The 16,070-nt window shown below is 43.9% G+C and overlaps 1 protein-coding gene across 1 annotated transcript; it reads left to right on the top strand.

The window, feature by feature from the left end:
• Positions 1 to 2,117: 2,117 nt before the first annotated feature.
• On the top strand, positions 2,118 to 15,093 carry LOC141509509 (cytochrome P450 2A13). The gene is made up of 9 exons (XM_074219119.1): positions 2,118 to 2,372; positions 4,466 to 4,628; positions 5,438 to 5,587; positions 8,108 to 8,268; positions 8,685 to 8,861; positions 10,084 to 10,225; positions 10,445 to 10,632; positions 12,644 to 12,785; positions 14,813 to 15,093. Exons 1-9 carry the CDS (start codon positions 2,193 to 2,195, stop codon positions 14,995 to 14,997), a joined length of 1,488 nt encoding a protein of 495 aa, XP_074075220.1. The 5' UTR covers positions 2,118 to 2,192; the 3' UTR covers positions 14,998 to 15,093.
• The last annotated feature ends 977 nt before the right edge of the window (positions 15,094 to 16,070 follow it).

The raw sequence follows: 16,070 nt of genomic DNA, 5'->3' as shown, positions 1-16,070 counted from the left end.
ATCTCTATCAACCCTACTCTTTCATCTTCAGTCACTCCCTGTCTACTGGGTGCTTTACTACTACCTAATAATATGCCTGTATCTCCCCCATCTCCCAAAATAGTTGGTTCATTCATTCCTGGTACCTATTATCCCATAGTTCTTTTCCTTTTCGTGGTTAAACTCCTTAAAAGGACATCTACAAACAATGTTTCCACTTCCTTTTCTTTCAGTCTCTCCTTGACTCTTTAGTCTGGCTTATCCTCCTCAGTCAACCAATATTACTCTCTCCAAAGTTACTAATTATCCCTTATTTGTCACATCCAATTTTCTCTTTCATCTTTCTTGGTCTCTCTCCAGCCTTTGACACTGTGAATCATCCCCTTCTCCTAAATAATTTCTTCTCTCTGAATTTTTTGATGCCCCTATTCTTCCTACCTACCAGTCTACTCCTTCTCAGTCTCCTTTATTGTAACTTTTCATGCTTGTCATTGCCACCTACTGTTAGTGTCCACAAAACTCTGTACAAGGCCTCCTCTCTTCTCTTTCTATGTTATTTTGCTTGATTGTCTCTGTTTCCTATGCATTCAATTATCTTCTCTATGTTGAAACTTCTAGTTCTACTTATCTGGCTTGTATCTCTCTCTGCTGACTTCTACTCTTACATCTCCAACTGCCTTTTGGATACCTCAAACTTAACATGTTCAAACTTGAACTCATTAACTTACCCCATGAGCCCCATCGGCCCCATCAGCCCTCTCCCCTCCCAAAACTACCCTTTTGAGTAATACCAGTTCATAATCTAAAAACCATTCTGGTCTCCTGCCTCCTCCTCTCCCCCATGTCCAATCTGTTGGATTGGATGGTGCCAACATCTATCAGTCTCACCTTACCAACATTCCCCAAATAGGTCCCCATTTTCTCTTCTGACACTGCCACCCCACCCTGGTCCAGACTTTCATTACCTTGCATGTGGATTATGGCAATAACCTTCTGGTGGGTCTGCCTGCCTTAAATCTCTCCCTAGGCCAATCCATCCTCCATTTAGATATCAAAGAGATTTTCCTCAAGCATAGGTATGATCACATCACCTCATACTTAACAAATTTCAGGGGTTCTCCATAACTTCTAGGACCAAATTATATACCTCCAAATTCATGTGTTCTGTGACTCAGTGACACTGGCCACTTTGCATTTCTTAGACCAAATACTCTGTTTCACTGGATGACTCAACAATAACACATACAGTGTGTTGCACATAGAATAGCACATAGAATGGCAAAACAATGAGGGTCCTTGGAGTTCATCTGAAATACTCCCTCCTCACATAGAGAGGGAATGAATGAACCAGAGAAAAGGAGGAATATCCTAAGGTCATAGTAAAAGAAGAGCCAAAGCTGAGATTTCCCATTGATTTGGGGCTCTGGGACCCCTAAACCTCCATCTTAAACTTTAAGACTCTCTCTCCAAAGCCCTATTATGAAACATCAAACTCTCCAGTCTCATCTCTTGTCTTAGAGACTGCCTAAGTCTTCATCTATGCACACTGAGATCCCCTACTCTATGGACTTTGAGACTGTCACCAATAAGGTTCATCTCTTGAGACCCCCTGAACTCTTTTATCTCTGAGCATAGTGTCCCCTCCAACTCCTATCACTGGACCCTAAATTTATTAACTCTATTTCTGGATTCTTTATTTAATCCTATTTTTGAATTCTGAGAACCTCCTCTCTGAGACCCTTTGAAACTCTGAGACACTCCTCTCTGGGACCCTTTGAAACTCTGAGACACTCCTCAGCACATATAATTGGGATCTGAGAACCCCAAAGCCCCATATATGGGTTTTGAGACCCTCCTAAAATTTATATCTCTAGAACTTTAGCATTCTCTGAACCCCCATCCCTGAAACTTGACTCTTTCCTTCACCCTCCTCCCAATACTTCTGCAATGGGATCTTCAGTTTCTGAGACCCCACCCCACTCCACTACCACTCCTTTTTCCCCTTTGGTCTTAAGATCTGGCCACAGTCCTGGGGCCCAGGGAAGGAATGGTTAGGATTGAGAATATTATATAAGAGGGCTGGGAGCAGAGCCAGGTGACAACCCCCATCCCTAAGAATAAAAGAGAGAGACAGCCCTACCTGGACCCCAGAGCTGATTCAGCAGCTGCTCAAATCCAGACAATACTGCAGTGAGGCCTCTGGCACTTCCACCATGCTGGCCTCCGGACTACTACTGGGGGCCCTATTCTTTTGCCTCTCAGCCCTGGTGGTGCTCTCTGTATGGAGACAGAGGAAAGTCCGCAGCACCCTTCCCCCTGGGCCTACCCCCCTGCCTTTCATTGGCAACTACCTTCAACTCAACACCGAGCAGATGTATGACTCCCTCATGAAGGTACTGAGGCTGGGGAGGTTGAGGAACAGGATAAAAGAAGGAGATCATGGAGAGACTTAAGAGAGAGACAGCAAGGGGTGGGGAGAGAGAGAGAGAGAGAGAGAGAGAGAGAGAGAGAGACAGAGAGACAGAGAGACAGAGAGACAGAGAGACAGAGAGACAGAGAGACAGAGAGACAGAGACATAGAGACAGAGACAAAGAGACAAAGAGACAGAGAAAGTCACATAGAAAGGAGAAGCAAAGAGATAGAGAAAATGGCTGGGGTGAGGAATGAGGCAGACATAGCCAGGGAAAGCCATGAAGTCACAGAGACAGAACTGAAAAAGACACCAAGAGTGTCAGGTATAGGGAGTGACACACAGAGATAGGGATACAAGAGTGGTAGAGATAATAACAGAGGAAGATACTGAAGCAAACACAAAGAGAGAAAGAGATGGACTCAGAGACATAGAAACACAAACAGCAAAGGGACAGACACGCACAGAGATACCACTCTCAAATATATAAACTGGTTCAAGTTGACTGGAGTGGGGGAGATTCTGGGAGGATCAGAGGGAAGAAGAGATGCAGACAGAAAAAAAGGTCTTTCTATATTGATTTAAAGAAGGTTCTTTCTTTCTCTCTTTCTCTCTTTCTTTCTTCTGGTCTTCAGTTTCCCTCTCTGCAACATGGCCATATTGGGTTAGATGGTCTCTATGGTCTAAGTTTTATGATTGTATGGGAAAGAAACTCCAAAAAAAGTCAAGAACCTCTTTTGGGAGAGGAATGGGTAAAGCTGGGCTGTGAGAAGAGGGATTCGGGGCGGGGGGAAGATGGAGAAGAGGCAAGAAAACTGGAAAACTGGCCTAAAAGTGAGGCCCTGGGGGAGAGGGAGAGAGATGGAGAGATGAGATGCCAGAGAGATGTTAGGCAGAAAATGGTCTCTAGAGGGGCAGCATCAGACATGCTTCTCTGCCCTGGTCATGGGGTTCATTGGTTTCTTGTGACTGCAGAATTGTTTCAAGAAGTCCAGTGTAGGGGTGGCTAGGTGGTGCAGTGGATAGAGTATTAGCCTTGCAGTCAGGAGTACCTGAGTTCAAATCCCGCCTCAGACACTTAATAATTACCTTGGGCCAAGGGAAAAAAGGGCAAAGGAGGAATAAACAATTTTAAGAATTATTCTGTTAAATGGAGGATCGTGGGTTCCTAGATTTAGCACTGGAAAAAACTTGACAGACCATTGAGTCCAAACCCCTCATTTTACATATGAGGAAACTGAGGCAAAGATGAAATCATTTTCTCAGAGTCACATAGCTAGTAAATATCTGAGGAAGGATTTGAACCCAGGTCTCCCTGACTCTGAGAGTTGTGTCCTTTATACAATACTGCCTCTCAAAAAAAAAAAGGAAAGATGCATATAATGATACACACACATATGTGTGTGCATATCATTATATACATCTTTCCCATATATATATATATATATGTATATATATGCATGTATAATACACATATGGAGACAGGGAGGAACAAAGTGACTAAGAGACAGAGAGAAGTAAGGGCACAAGGGGAGGTATGGTGACAGAAGGCTGGAGGGAGAGACAGAGAAATGGAGAGTTGGGGGGAAGTGGGGAGGCAAAGAAAGTAAGAGAAATGGGGAAGGATAGGGAGATAAATCAGGAGAGAGAGAGAGAGAGAGAGAGAGAAGAATTGGGGAGATATGGGGGCGGCTAGGTGGTTCAGTGGATAGAGCACCAGCCTTGGAGTCAGGAGTACCTGGGTTCAAATCCGACCTCAGACACTTAATAATTACCTAGCTGTGTGGCCTTGGGCAAACCACTTAACCCCATTTGCCCTGCAAAAACCTAAAAAAAAAAAAGAATTGGGGAGATAGGGAGGGAAATGGAACTACAAACAAATGGGGAGATCTGAAGAAGTGATTATATGAGGAGAGGGAATGGGAAAGGTCTGTATGCCAAAAGGTCTTTTTTTAAAGCTGCTGAGAGAAGATGGGTGAGAAGTTATCTTCCAGGGGACAGAACCAAAAGAGAGAAATCCTACATCTGAGAGAGAAAAAAACCTCTGCTTATGCTGCCTTCTCCATGCCTTCCAGATTGGGGAAAAATATGGACCTGTATTCACAGTGCACCTGGGGCCCAGGGCTGTTGTAGTCCTGACTGGCTATGATGCAGTAAAGGAGGCACTGGTCGACCAAGCAGACGAGTTCTCTGGTCGAGGGGAGCAGGCCACCTTCGACTGGCTCTTTAAAGGATTTGGTGAGCATCTGGACAGGGACAAACACCCTCATATGCCTCCCCAACTCACCCCCACACATACCTCTCCCCAGGTCAATGTGATATCTTATAAGCTGCTAGCCAGGTTTATTCTGTGAAACATCATCTTCTATCCCTTCTCCCATCACCCCGACTATCAATATCACCCTCACCCATCTGCTCTTCTCTGTCTCTTTCTGTTTCTCTATTTCTTTCTCTTATTTCCCATTTTCTTCCATTGTTTTACCTCCTCTTTCCATTTTTTTGACTATTATTGTCTCCCCTTCTTCCCATGTTTCTCCATGTCTCTCTTGGCTCTCTTCTACCTCTTTCACTATCTCCCTTGACTCCCCATCTCTCTATCTCTCAGTTTCCCCATCTTTCTCTCTATCTCTGAATCTCCATCTCTCTATTTCTCCCCCTCCCTCTCCTTATCTAACTACTTCTTCAGATCTTTCCATTCATCTGTATTTCCCTCCCTATCTCCCCAATTCTTCCCTCTCTCCCCTGATTTATCTTCCTATCTCCCTGTCCTTCCCCATTTCTCTTACTTTCCTTTTCTCCCTGCATCCCCCATCTCTGCATTTCTGTCTCTCTGTTCAGCCATCTGTCTCTACACCTCCCCTTGTGTCCTTACTTCTCCCTGTCTCTTCATCACTTTTTGATCCTCCCTGTCTCCATACCTTTCCTAGTCTTCTCTTTCTCTCCTTGTCTCACCTTGGACATCCATCTCTGATCCCATAACAGGATCTGGTATACTGCAGGAGCTCCAGTCTTCCTGAACTCCTTCCCTCCTTCTTGCCAATAACCAGGTGTGGCCTTCAGCAATGGAGAAAGGGCCCGGCAACTCCGGAGATTCTCCATCACCACCCTCAGGGACTTTGGGATGGGCAAAAGAGGCATTGAAGAACGCATCCGAGAAGAGGCTGGCTTCCTCATTGAAGCTTTCCGAGGCACAAAAGGTCAGTGGGCCCTAAGAATATTCCAGAGACTTGAGCCAGCTCAGCATCCACTAAATTTTTGTTGTTGTTCACTTGTTTTAATAAAATCCAACTCTTCAAGGCCACATTTTGAAGGTGTTCTTGGCAAAGATACTAGAGTGGTTTGCCTTTTCCTTCTCCATCTCCTTTTACAGATGAAGAAACTGAGGGGCAGCTAGGTGGTGCAGTGGATAGAGCACTGGACTTGGAGTCAGGAAGACCTGAGTTCAAATGTGGCTTCAGACACTTAATAATTGCTTAGCCGTGTGGCCTTGGGCAAGCCACTTAAATAAATAAAATTTAAAAAGAGAAAAGAAAGCAATTGGAGGTTAAAATAGTTCTTCACCCCAGTCAGATGAAGAAACTGAGGCAAACAGGGTTAAGTGACTTGTGGAGGGGGAGGGAGGTGTCACACAGTTAGTAAATTTCTGAGTATAGATTTGAACTCATAAAGATGAATCTTACTAATTTCAAGTCCAGTCAACCACCTAGCTCCCATCAACTAATATCTCCCACCCAAATTGGCTATTATTCTCTCTGACCCCCCAAGGACCTCCCTCTGGGTGCTGTGACTTACTTCTCCCTATCACTAACTGATCTTTATATCCTGAAGTGGTGAAAAGTTCTGAATTTGTATTCAAAATCCTCTGTTTACTTACTTTGTGATGTTGAGTAGATAACCTCACTTCTCAGAGTCTTGGTTTCCTTTTCTGTAAAATGAGAAGGATGGACTAGATGATGGCCTCTAGGTTGCCTTCCAAGTCTGTGATGTTTGGGTTCAGAGACTGACCCTCTCACTGATGAGGAGACATTCATGTGATCTTGTCCCCTCTCCACCCTGACTCTCAGTTTCTCCTTCTCTCTAAAACAGAGAGTTTGGATTTTTAATGATGATGATGATGATGATGATGATGATGATGATGATGATGATGATGATGATGATGATGATGATGGAAAGCATTTATGTAAGACAAAAGTTTCTAAAGTACATTATATTTTCTCATTTAGCTTTTACAAAAACCTAGGGAAGTAGATATTATTATCTTCATGTTACAAATGAAGAAACTGAGGCAAAAGTGAAATAACTTGCCTGGAGTTACACAACTAGACAGTGAGTGAGGTCAGATTTAGTCTCAGGTATCCATGCTTCAGTAGGGCAACAAGATGGTGCAATGCCAGACTAAATGACAAGAAAACAAAGACTCACAAATTCAAATCTGGCCTCACCCTGGGCAAATCACGTCTCCCTGTTAGTCTCAGTTTCCTCTTCTGTAAAATAAACTGGAGAAGGAATGGCAAAACCACTCCAGGATCTTTGCCAGGACAGGGAGTCAGACATGATTGAAATGACTCAGGTTGAAGCTCTATGACTGTACTGGGTTACATTCTAAATCACTGAATAGGTGATCTTGGTCAGAATTTTTTCATCTGTTGCACTAGATATGGGTGAATAAAGGGGGAAGGGGAGGCAGCCAGATGTCATGGAAAAGCACTGAACTGAAATCTGGGGACCTAGGCATGGATCCCAGCTCTACCACCTGAAACCTGAGCAAGCCACCTCCCTCTCAGAGGATTGATTTCATTTCATTTCAGATCTCAGGGCCACTCTAAAGTCCAAAGTGGGAGTGGGGAGAGATGAGAGAGACAGAGAGAGAGAGACAGACAGACAGACAGAGACAGAGACAGAGGAGGAGGAGGAGGAAGGTGGAGGCAATTTAACATCTAGCTTCTAATCTCCTTATTCTATGGGATTTGGGGATGGGGACAATGACTGTCCTTTGGAGAAAGATGGGGAATAAGAAACTGAGTCTCTCTCTGTCTCTGTCTCTTCTACTCTCTGTCTGTCTCTCTGTCTCTCTCGACCCTTGTCTCTCTGTCTCTGCCTCTGTGTCCATCTATCTCTCTCTCCCTCCCTCTCTCTCCCTCTCTCCCTGCCTCTATCTCTTGATGCCACTCTCCTTCTTCCCTCTCCCTCTCCCTCCCTCCCTCTCCCTGTCTCTCTATCTCTGTCTCTCTCTCTTTCTTTCCCTCTCCTCTCTGTCTCTGTCTCTCTGTCTCTGTCTCTGTCTGTCTCTCTGTCTCTCTCTCTCTCTCTCCCTCTCCCTCTCCCTGTCTCTCTCTGTGTCTCTGTGTCTCTGTCTCTGTGTCTGTTTCTCTCTCTGGTACTGTCTCTATCTCTGTCTTTCTGTCTCTGTCTCTATCTCTCTGTCTCTCTGTCTCTCTCCTCTCCTCTCCTCTTCTCTTTTCTTTTCTCTTTTTCTCTTCCCTTGTCTCCTCTCTTTTCTATACTTATCCATTCTATACTTATCCACCTCTCTCAACTTCATCTCTGTCTCTCTCTCAAACACTGCCTCCATATGGTCTCTTGGCCTCTATTCCTTCCCCCCACCCTACTTGCTTTTTACCCCCTTTGGATCTCTCTGCCTCTGTCTTCTTTCTTCATCATTCTACTTCTCTGCTTGTTTCTCTCTCTGTGTCTCTGTTGTCCTGGTTGGTCTACAGGGGCTGCCATTGACCCCACCTTCTTCCTGAGCCGCACAGTCTCCAACGTCATCAGTTCCATCGTCTTTGGTGATCGCTTTGATTATGAGGACAAACAGTTCCTGTCCCTGTTGCGTATGATGCTGGGGAGCTTCCAGTTCACAGCCACATCCATGGGACAGGTGACCCCCAAGACCTTCTCTTCCATACCCTGAATCTCTAACCCTCAACTTTCATTTCTGTCTTCTATCTCCTGTATCCTATTTCTCATGCACGATTCATTTCTGACCTATGGTAGAAAATTCTGAGTTCATATTGGTTTGATCAGCCACAGTTGGACACTTTTCAACGTGTCTCCAACATACTGATGTCCTCTTGGCCCTCTTCAAAAATGAAGGCCAAGAACCAATTCCTCAATCTGACCCCCTTTTCCTAATCTGACTCTGTGCAATGTCCTGACCATGCATTCTCCATTATGACCCAATTCCTTTTCCTAAAGTTTCATCTTTCATGATGATTGCCCCCCATTGTCCCCATCCCCCTCAGACACCCACCCCAGGGCTCTATACCCCATGACTTGTCTTGTACCATCTTCCAGCTATATGAGATGTTCTCTGGAGTGATGAAGCACCTGCCAGGGCCTCAGCAGCAAGCCTTCAAGGAATTGCAAGGACTGGATGACTTCATCACTGAGAAGGTCCGGGAGAACCAGGCCACCCTGGACCCTAACTCCCCCCGGAATTTCATTGACTCCTTCTTGATCAAGATGAAAGAGGTACTGGCAGATGAAAACGGAGAGGATAAACAGAGACCTCAGACCAAGGGTGTTATGGATGTCCCAGATACTGGGAAGTGGACTTCACGGATATCAATGGTGTCCTGTGGCACAAGCCAGGAGAAAGGTTCCCAAACAAATAGGTCAGGTAGCAACCCAGAGCAGAGATTCAGATAGCACTTCTGGTCATTGCCCAAACTGGGGGGTAGAAAGGGAAAGAGAAATAGAGAATGACAAATAGAGAAAGTGAGATATAGAGATGGGGGACATAGAATAACAGAAATATACAGAGAGTGGCGGGAAAATGGAGTTAGATGCAGAAACAGACAGAAAATTGGAAACAGAGACACAGAACAACACAAAACATAAAAATAGATGTTTTCCATTCTCCATACACCCTGCCCCTTCAGACATCCACAAGCTGGGTAGAGGCTGGGGGTAATCAGGAACCTTATATTCTAGAACTAGTAGCCTTACCTAACTCTCCATATAAGACCTTGTGAAGTCCTTTTTTTATCTCTGGTGAGAAAGAGAATATTAGATTTGTTGTCTTAATCCTAGAAGGAAGAATCAAGATCATTAGGAGAAATGCTAAAGGGAGGAATTTAGATCTGGAAGCAGAGAGGAAAGATTCCAAATGAGGACAACTGTCCAAAAGAGAGATGGATTACCCAAAGAACTGGCAGGTTTCCCCTCTTTGGAGGTCTTCAAGCAGAAACTGGACCACCACTTGTCAGATAGCTCAAGAAAGAGATTTCTTTGGCTGCTGAGGTCTCTCCCGGGTCTACCATCTTGGGATTCTGGAAGGCAGCACACTGCAGTGGGTAGGGTTGTAAACTCAGGAATATATAGACTCAGGAACCCAGGTATACCTGGGTTCAAAACACAGCTCAAACACTTACTGTGTTCCTCTGAGCAGGTCCCAACCTCTCTATTCCTTAAATTCTTCTTGAGAGTAATTTGATTTGACAGTCTCTAAGCTCCTTTCCAGCACTGAATCTATGTTCATCTAATTTCTAAGAACAATAAAGATGTTTTGGAGTCCCTTTGAATTAAGACATTCCAACTTAGGTACCATCATTGGATTATCTCCTCCACCCTGCACACTCAAAGAACTTAAGCTGGCATAAGGGAATGAGGAGACCATCCTTGAGGCTAAAAATCTAGAAATAAAGTATATATGGGGGTGAGGGAATCTGAGCCTTGCTCCTTCTCCTCCCAGGAAAATAAAAATCCCAACACAGAATTCTTCATGAAGAACCTAACCATGACCACCCTAAACCTGTTTTTTGCTGGCACTGAAACTGTTAGCACAACCCTTCGCTATGGCTTCCTTCTCCTAATGAAGCATCCAGAAGTGGAAGGTGAGCTCCCCTCCCCTAGTTTCCTGAGAAGTCATTTGGTGTCCAGGACATGTTATATCTATAAATACATACATCATCATCCTTGAAATACAAATTAGCCCCTTTACTCCTCATCCCAGCATCCCCTCACCAGCCTTTCACTCCATCTGCTCCCTTGGGACTTCCCCAGGATCTCTCTGATACCCCTGTATCCTGTTTCCTCACCCCCACCAACCACAGCCAAAATTCATGAGGAAATCGATCGGGTGATTGGGCGGAACCGATCCCCCAAGTTTGAAGACAAGGGCAAGATGCCATACACAGAAGCTGTCATCCATGAGATCCAAAGGTTTGGAGATATGATCCCCATGGGTCTGGCCCGGAGAGTTACCAAGGACACCAAATTCCGGGGCTACCTTATTCCCAAGGTAGGTGTCTCTCACTTTCAGCTCCCTCAGTTTGCAAAGCCTCCATTCTTCTACTCCAGAACCTCCTCTATCTCTGACATCCTCTAAAACCCCCTCTTAGCTTCCCGACATCTGAGAGGTCCTCCATTATTTTTCCTAAAGTGTCTCCTTATTCTGCCTCTTGCCTCCTAAAACCTCCCTCATGTCCGAGAACATCTCTCATCTGTGTTTCTCCTATTCCAAATTCTCCCTACTCTTCTGAGAATAATTTTGATGTCCCTGCTCAATTTGATCAGAATTTGCTCAGTTCAATGTGGGTATCAAATATGGTATCAATGTGGGTATCAATATGGGTATCAAATGTCATCATTGTAAATAAACTATGAATTTGGAAGGAATCCAGGATGCCAAAAGAAATTTAACTGAAAAAGAAAAGTATTTGAATGAAAAACAACCAGGTCGTTGAAAAATGAGGATGATGATACCACATAGTGTTGTGAGTCTCAAAGAGAGAACTGATTTGTCCTGCTCTGGGCTGCCCTCCAACTTGAACTAGTAGGTTGGGACAACTAATACCCTTGAATTTCAGATACGTTATGAGTGTACACTCTTAAAACTAGGGCCCCCACTGGTACACTTACCTTTAATTATCTGCCAGTAGTCTAGTAGCTCAAAGCAAAAAATGTTTGCTAAAATGATATCATGAGAACAATAGCAATGACACAGTCCCTCCATAATTCTGGGGCATAGTCTCCCACAACTATACCTGGCTATAAATGAAAAGAATGGTCATATACCTAGAGTGTACTTGGAGAGATGCACAAGCTTAGATAACACATGGAGCCAAGACAATTCACATTCTGGGGCTACAAAACCCCAATGGTCTTTCCCTTCTTATGATGTACAGAATCTACTGAGAACCTTTCATAACTGGGTCTCCAGGCTTGGTTGACTCTGAAGCTTGACTCAGCTTCCACTTTCAGGATTCATTCCCAATTCTCTCTCTCTCAGTCATTAGTGCTGGTGCAAATTAACATGTTCAGTGGGGCTGTAGGGAGGAGAAAGATATTCCCTCTCACCCTCCTTCCCTTGTCCCTTAACACTGGTAGAAGTGAAATTAGAAGAATCAAGATTCTTAATAACTATAGTATTTCTTCATTACTGTACCTCCTCTTGACTGCCAGAGCTCACACTCCCTGAAGCGGCTTTTTCTTTCCAATATGTCCCAAAACCAAGGAGCTCTATTTTTATGGGTCACGAAGGCCATAGTTGTGCTGGCAGTCAAAGGAAAATTGACCCCCCAAAAAATTCAAAGAGAAGATTTTCACACTTAAAGGGAGTAACAAAGTGAAAATCTTACTGTCTTTGTGACTTATCCCTTCTGTTGCAGCTGAACTGAGGAAGGTAGAAATTCATTGTTTAGGGATGTTCTACATTTGTCATTATCATGATTATTGTTATTCTTGCTAATATAATTCAACTATTATTCATTCTATCAACCAACCAATCAATCACTCACATTTATTATGGGTTTAATATTTTCAAGACACTGGAATTTAATGATGGGAATATAAAGACAAAGATGAAACAATCCCTGCCCTCAAAGGGCTTACATTCTATCAGGGCAAACAACTGTATAATTGGATACAAAATAAAAGAATGAAGACTGGACTTAAGAATTCATGGATATAGTGAACTTTCTCAGCATCTTCTCTGTAAATTACGGCCCTTAAGTGATTTACTCAGGGTCACATAACTTGGATGTTTTTGAGACAACTTAAACCCAGATCATCTTGCCTCTGAGACTAATATAGTCTTATCTTCTCAGAAGCAAAATATTCTCTTTGTCTCTGGTTGTCTCTATTTGTCTCTCTCTCTCTCTCTCTCTCTCTCTCTCTCTCTCTCTCTCTCTCTCTCTCTCTCTCTCTCCCCAGCCCCATCTCATCTTCTTTTCTTGTCTCTTTCTTTTTCTCTTCCTGCCCTCTTCTCTCCACTCCTCATTTCCTTTGTTCTCTCTCACACCATCCTCTAGGGCACAGAAGTTTACCCCATGCTGGGCTCAGTCCTGAGGGACCGCAACTTCTTTGCCTGCCCTGAAAGCTTCAACCCCCAACACTTCTTGGATGAAAAGGGCCAATTCAAGAAAAGTGATGCCTTTGTCCCCTTCTCTATTGGTGAGCAGTCAAACCTCTTCTCTTCTCCTCCATGACTCCCGCTCTCATCCCTAGACTCAATCAATGTGGCCTGAACCTGGTGAATCCTTTCTTCCCTTCTTTCTACTCTCAATTCCTCCTATTACCACTTCCCTTGACCAAATGGGTATGTGGGTAGAATGGTTCCAGGGAGACTATAGTTGGGAGGCTAAGTGTTCCAGAAAGAATACCAGCCCCAGTCTCACCAGATACCCCTCCTTCTTTGAGGAAACCATTCAAACACTAGAAAGAGCCCTGGCCCTGGGGTCTGAGGACCTTGTTCAAGTTCCTATCTTTAAAGTTTCCAACCTGGGTGACTTTAGGCAAATCACTTCATCTATCTATTCCTCATTTTCTTCATCTGTGAAATTTAAATCCAAGTATCTCTGAGGCTCCTTACAGCTCAGACTCTTAAGAGCCTGTAATTTTGTTCAAATGCCTTCCCTTTTCTGAGCCTCAATTTCCTCATTTTATAAAAGAGAAGATTGGATTAGATGATATTTAAGGTCCTTCTCAACATTAGATGAGGGGTGAAGACTAGGAAAAGGGGCCCCTGTTTACATTTTACTAGACAGGACCAAGTTTAGGTAGACAAAATAATATGTAGATGGTGAGCACTGGCACCCAGGAAACTCAGGCTTCCCTTAGAAAGTTGTGCTACAGAACACTGAAGGAAATTAAGGAGCCTAAAAGCAGGAAGGAAGAGGGAGGAGACTGCAGTTTAGGAATTTCTCTGATGAAAATTGAATGATCATCTTGGGAAACAGAAAATAGATGTTTGTTTAAAAATGTAGAAAGCCAGATGGGGAATTCTGTGCAATTGGGAAGGAAGGGAATCAAGGGACCAAAAAAGGAAGAGGACCATCTCTTTTTTAACAGACCCTGGAGCAAAGAAAGAGAGAATAAAGGATAGTCTAGACAGCTTTTGAAGTGCTCCCTGAGTTAGAAAAGGGATTTCACAAGGGATGATTTGCATTGTCTCTTCAAAGGAGACAAAGGACTCTGCTAAGAAGGAGGTGTAGGAAGTTTGAGAAAAAAGAGCAACTTCATGTAGCAAGAGCCCTTCTGCCTCTGTTAACCTGTGGTCTAGACAGATCCATGCCAAGGATGTGGCAATGGGTGATTATCCTAGTGCATCAACATTTAGTAGATATTACTCAATGGACTTGTGGTCCATCATTTACAACTGATTAGGTTGCAGCAACAAAAGCACAGCAGCTATTTAGGAAGAAGAATTAGATAAAGTAGGAAATTTCCAGAATCTGTGCTTAGCTTAATCTGTATTAATGGTTCATTTCTCTAAGAAGACCATGACTTCAGGGAGGTGATGCCATGAAAAGAACATGAAGTGAATTTGAGTGAGGGAGTGCTGTGCTAAGCCACCAGCCTCACTTTCTCTTCCAGAGTCATCTGGATCGGGTGGCCCGATGGGAATCAGGACAATTGAAGATGGTTCTGGATGACAGCCAATTAGGGTTCCGTGACTTGCCCAAGGTCACGCGGCTAGTAAATGCCTGAGAGTGGTTTTGAACTCCCTTCCTCCTAATTTCAAAGCCAGTGCTCTATCCACTGTACTAACTAGCTCTTTTCTTGACACAAGAATCAAATGTTTTGGCTACTTGTCCTTTTCTAAATGATGACATTATCATATGAACTCTCCCAGCTCTGACCTTTCTGGGTTTTAAGTAACTTCCCAGGTCTGGCACGTTTTTTTTGTCCTGAGGGATTATAGAGTTAAGACTGGAAGTGACCCTAGGGGTTATAGTGTCCAAAACTCTCATTTTGAGGCTGAGAGAAGGAAAGTGACTTATTCTAAGAAACAGTCAATATCTAAGTAATGATAGTCAACTCTCCATTGTGCCTTCTGGTTTCCTCTCTTCTAAGGAAGAGTCCTTTGCCCCTGGAAGGCCCAAGACTGAAATTCTGTCTTTTAAAACCCTTCTCAGTTCTGAGAGTCCCTGTTCTAAGAGTCTTCCCCATCTTGACCAGCTCTGATTCTGGCTCCACAGGTAAACGCTACTGTTTTGGTGAAGGCTTGGCCAGAATGGAACTGTTCCTCTTCCTCACCACCATCCTGCAGAACTTTCGCTTCCAGTCTCCACTCCCCAAAGAGGCCATTGATATCTCCCCAAAGATGGTGGGCTTTGCCACCATCCCCCGCACCTACACCATCTCCTTCCTGCCTCGAGCATGAGACTGAATCCAGGCAGCTCCAGAAGAAAACAGAAGGATTCTGTGGGACTCTTGGGAAAGGCTTAGGCTATATTAATAAAATCTGAGCCCCCAGGTAGGCTCTCTCTGTATTCCGTTTGACTACTGGAAGCTGGGATATAGCTATATATATATTGAATATAATCCCTGCAGGTTATATAAGAGGTGACTGGGGGGGAAGTGATTTGTCCCAGGTCATTCAGAGAGACAAGGGAGAAGCTGAGATTGTAAGTCTCTTAGCTTATAAATGAGCATTTTACCTTATATCATACCATCGACTGTGGCCAATTCTAGCTTAGTAGGGTCTCTCTTTGTCTCTTTTAGTCAGCCTCTGTCATTCTGTGAGCTGTCTTTGTCTCCCTGGTTCTTTACTCTGTGTCTGTGCCTCACTATCCATAAATCTTTCTTGGTTTCTCTTTCTTTCCCTATATGTGACCCTCTATGACTACACCTCTGTCTCTAGTCCTGTATTTCTCTATGTCCTTTGGGAGGAAAAATTAGATCATAAATATTTCTCAACAAGCATCTGTTCAATCAAAGAATGATCAATTCCTTCTACATACAGACAGAAAAATTGAAACCAATAGAGGGAAAGGAATTTACTTAAGGCCAAAGGGGCAACTTGTGGCTTAGTGGACTCATTTTCATGAGTTCAAATCTGGCCTCAGACACTTTTCTAGCTGTATGACCCTGAGGAAGTCCCTTCACACTGTTTGTCTCAATTTCTTCATCTGGAGCTGGAGAAGGAAATGACACACCACTAGTATTTTTTGCCAAGAAAACCCCAAACAGGGAGCTCAGGAACTGGACACAACTGAATAACAAAGGGGGCAGTTAGATTATACACAACAGCAGGGGGATACACAGTAGAAAGCAGAGGAAGAGATGATTTTAGGTAGGGGGAAATAAGAGGAAAGAAAGATGTGGACTGGATGAGAGATCAGTCAGGGAGACTCAGCTTTGGGTTTGAGGCAGAGTGCTGCAGTGGGTTTGAGCATAGGTTATAATCAGGAAGACCAGAGTTCAAATGCTTCCTCCCCCACTTACTAGCAATTT

The sequence above is a fragment of the Macrotis lagotis genome, chromosome 1, assembly GCF_037893015.1.
Source record: "Macrotis lagotis isolate mMagLag1 chromosome 1, bilby.v1.9.chrom.fasta, whole genome shotgun sequence".
Taxonomy (NCBI): Eukaryota; Metazoa; Chordata; class Mammalia; order Peramelemorphia; family Peramelidae; genus Macrotis; species Macrotis lagotis.
The sequence above is the reverse complement of the archived record's forward strand: the minus strand, read 5'-3'. Positions and strand labels throughout refer to the sequence as shown.

What these genes read in the sequence shown, in the direction of transcription:
- LOC141509509 (XM_074219119.1), top strand. Translation starts at nt 2,193, where the DNA reads ATGCTGGCCTCCGGACTACTACTGGGGGCCCTATTCTTTTGCCTCTCA. An exon ending in CTGGCTCTTTAAAGGATTTG is followed by an intron (nt 4,629 to 5,437) that starts GTGAGCATCTGG and finishes GCCAATAACCAG; the next exon opens with GTGTGGCCTTCAGCAATGGA. An exon ending in TCTTGATCAAGATGAAAGAG is followed by an intron (nt 8,862 to 10,083) that starts GTACTGGCAGAT and finishes TTCTCCTCCCAG; the next exon opens with GAAAATAAAAATCCCAACAC.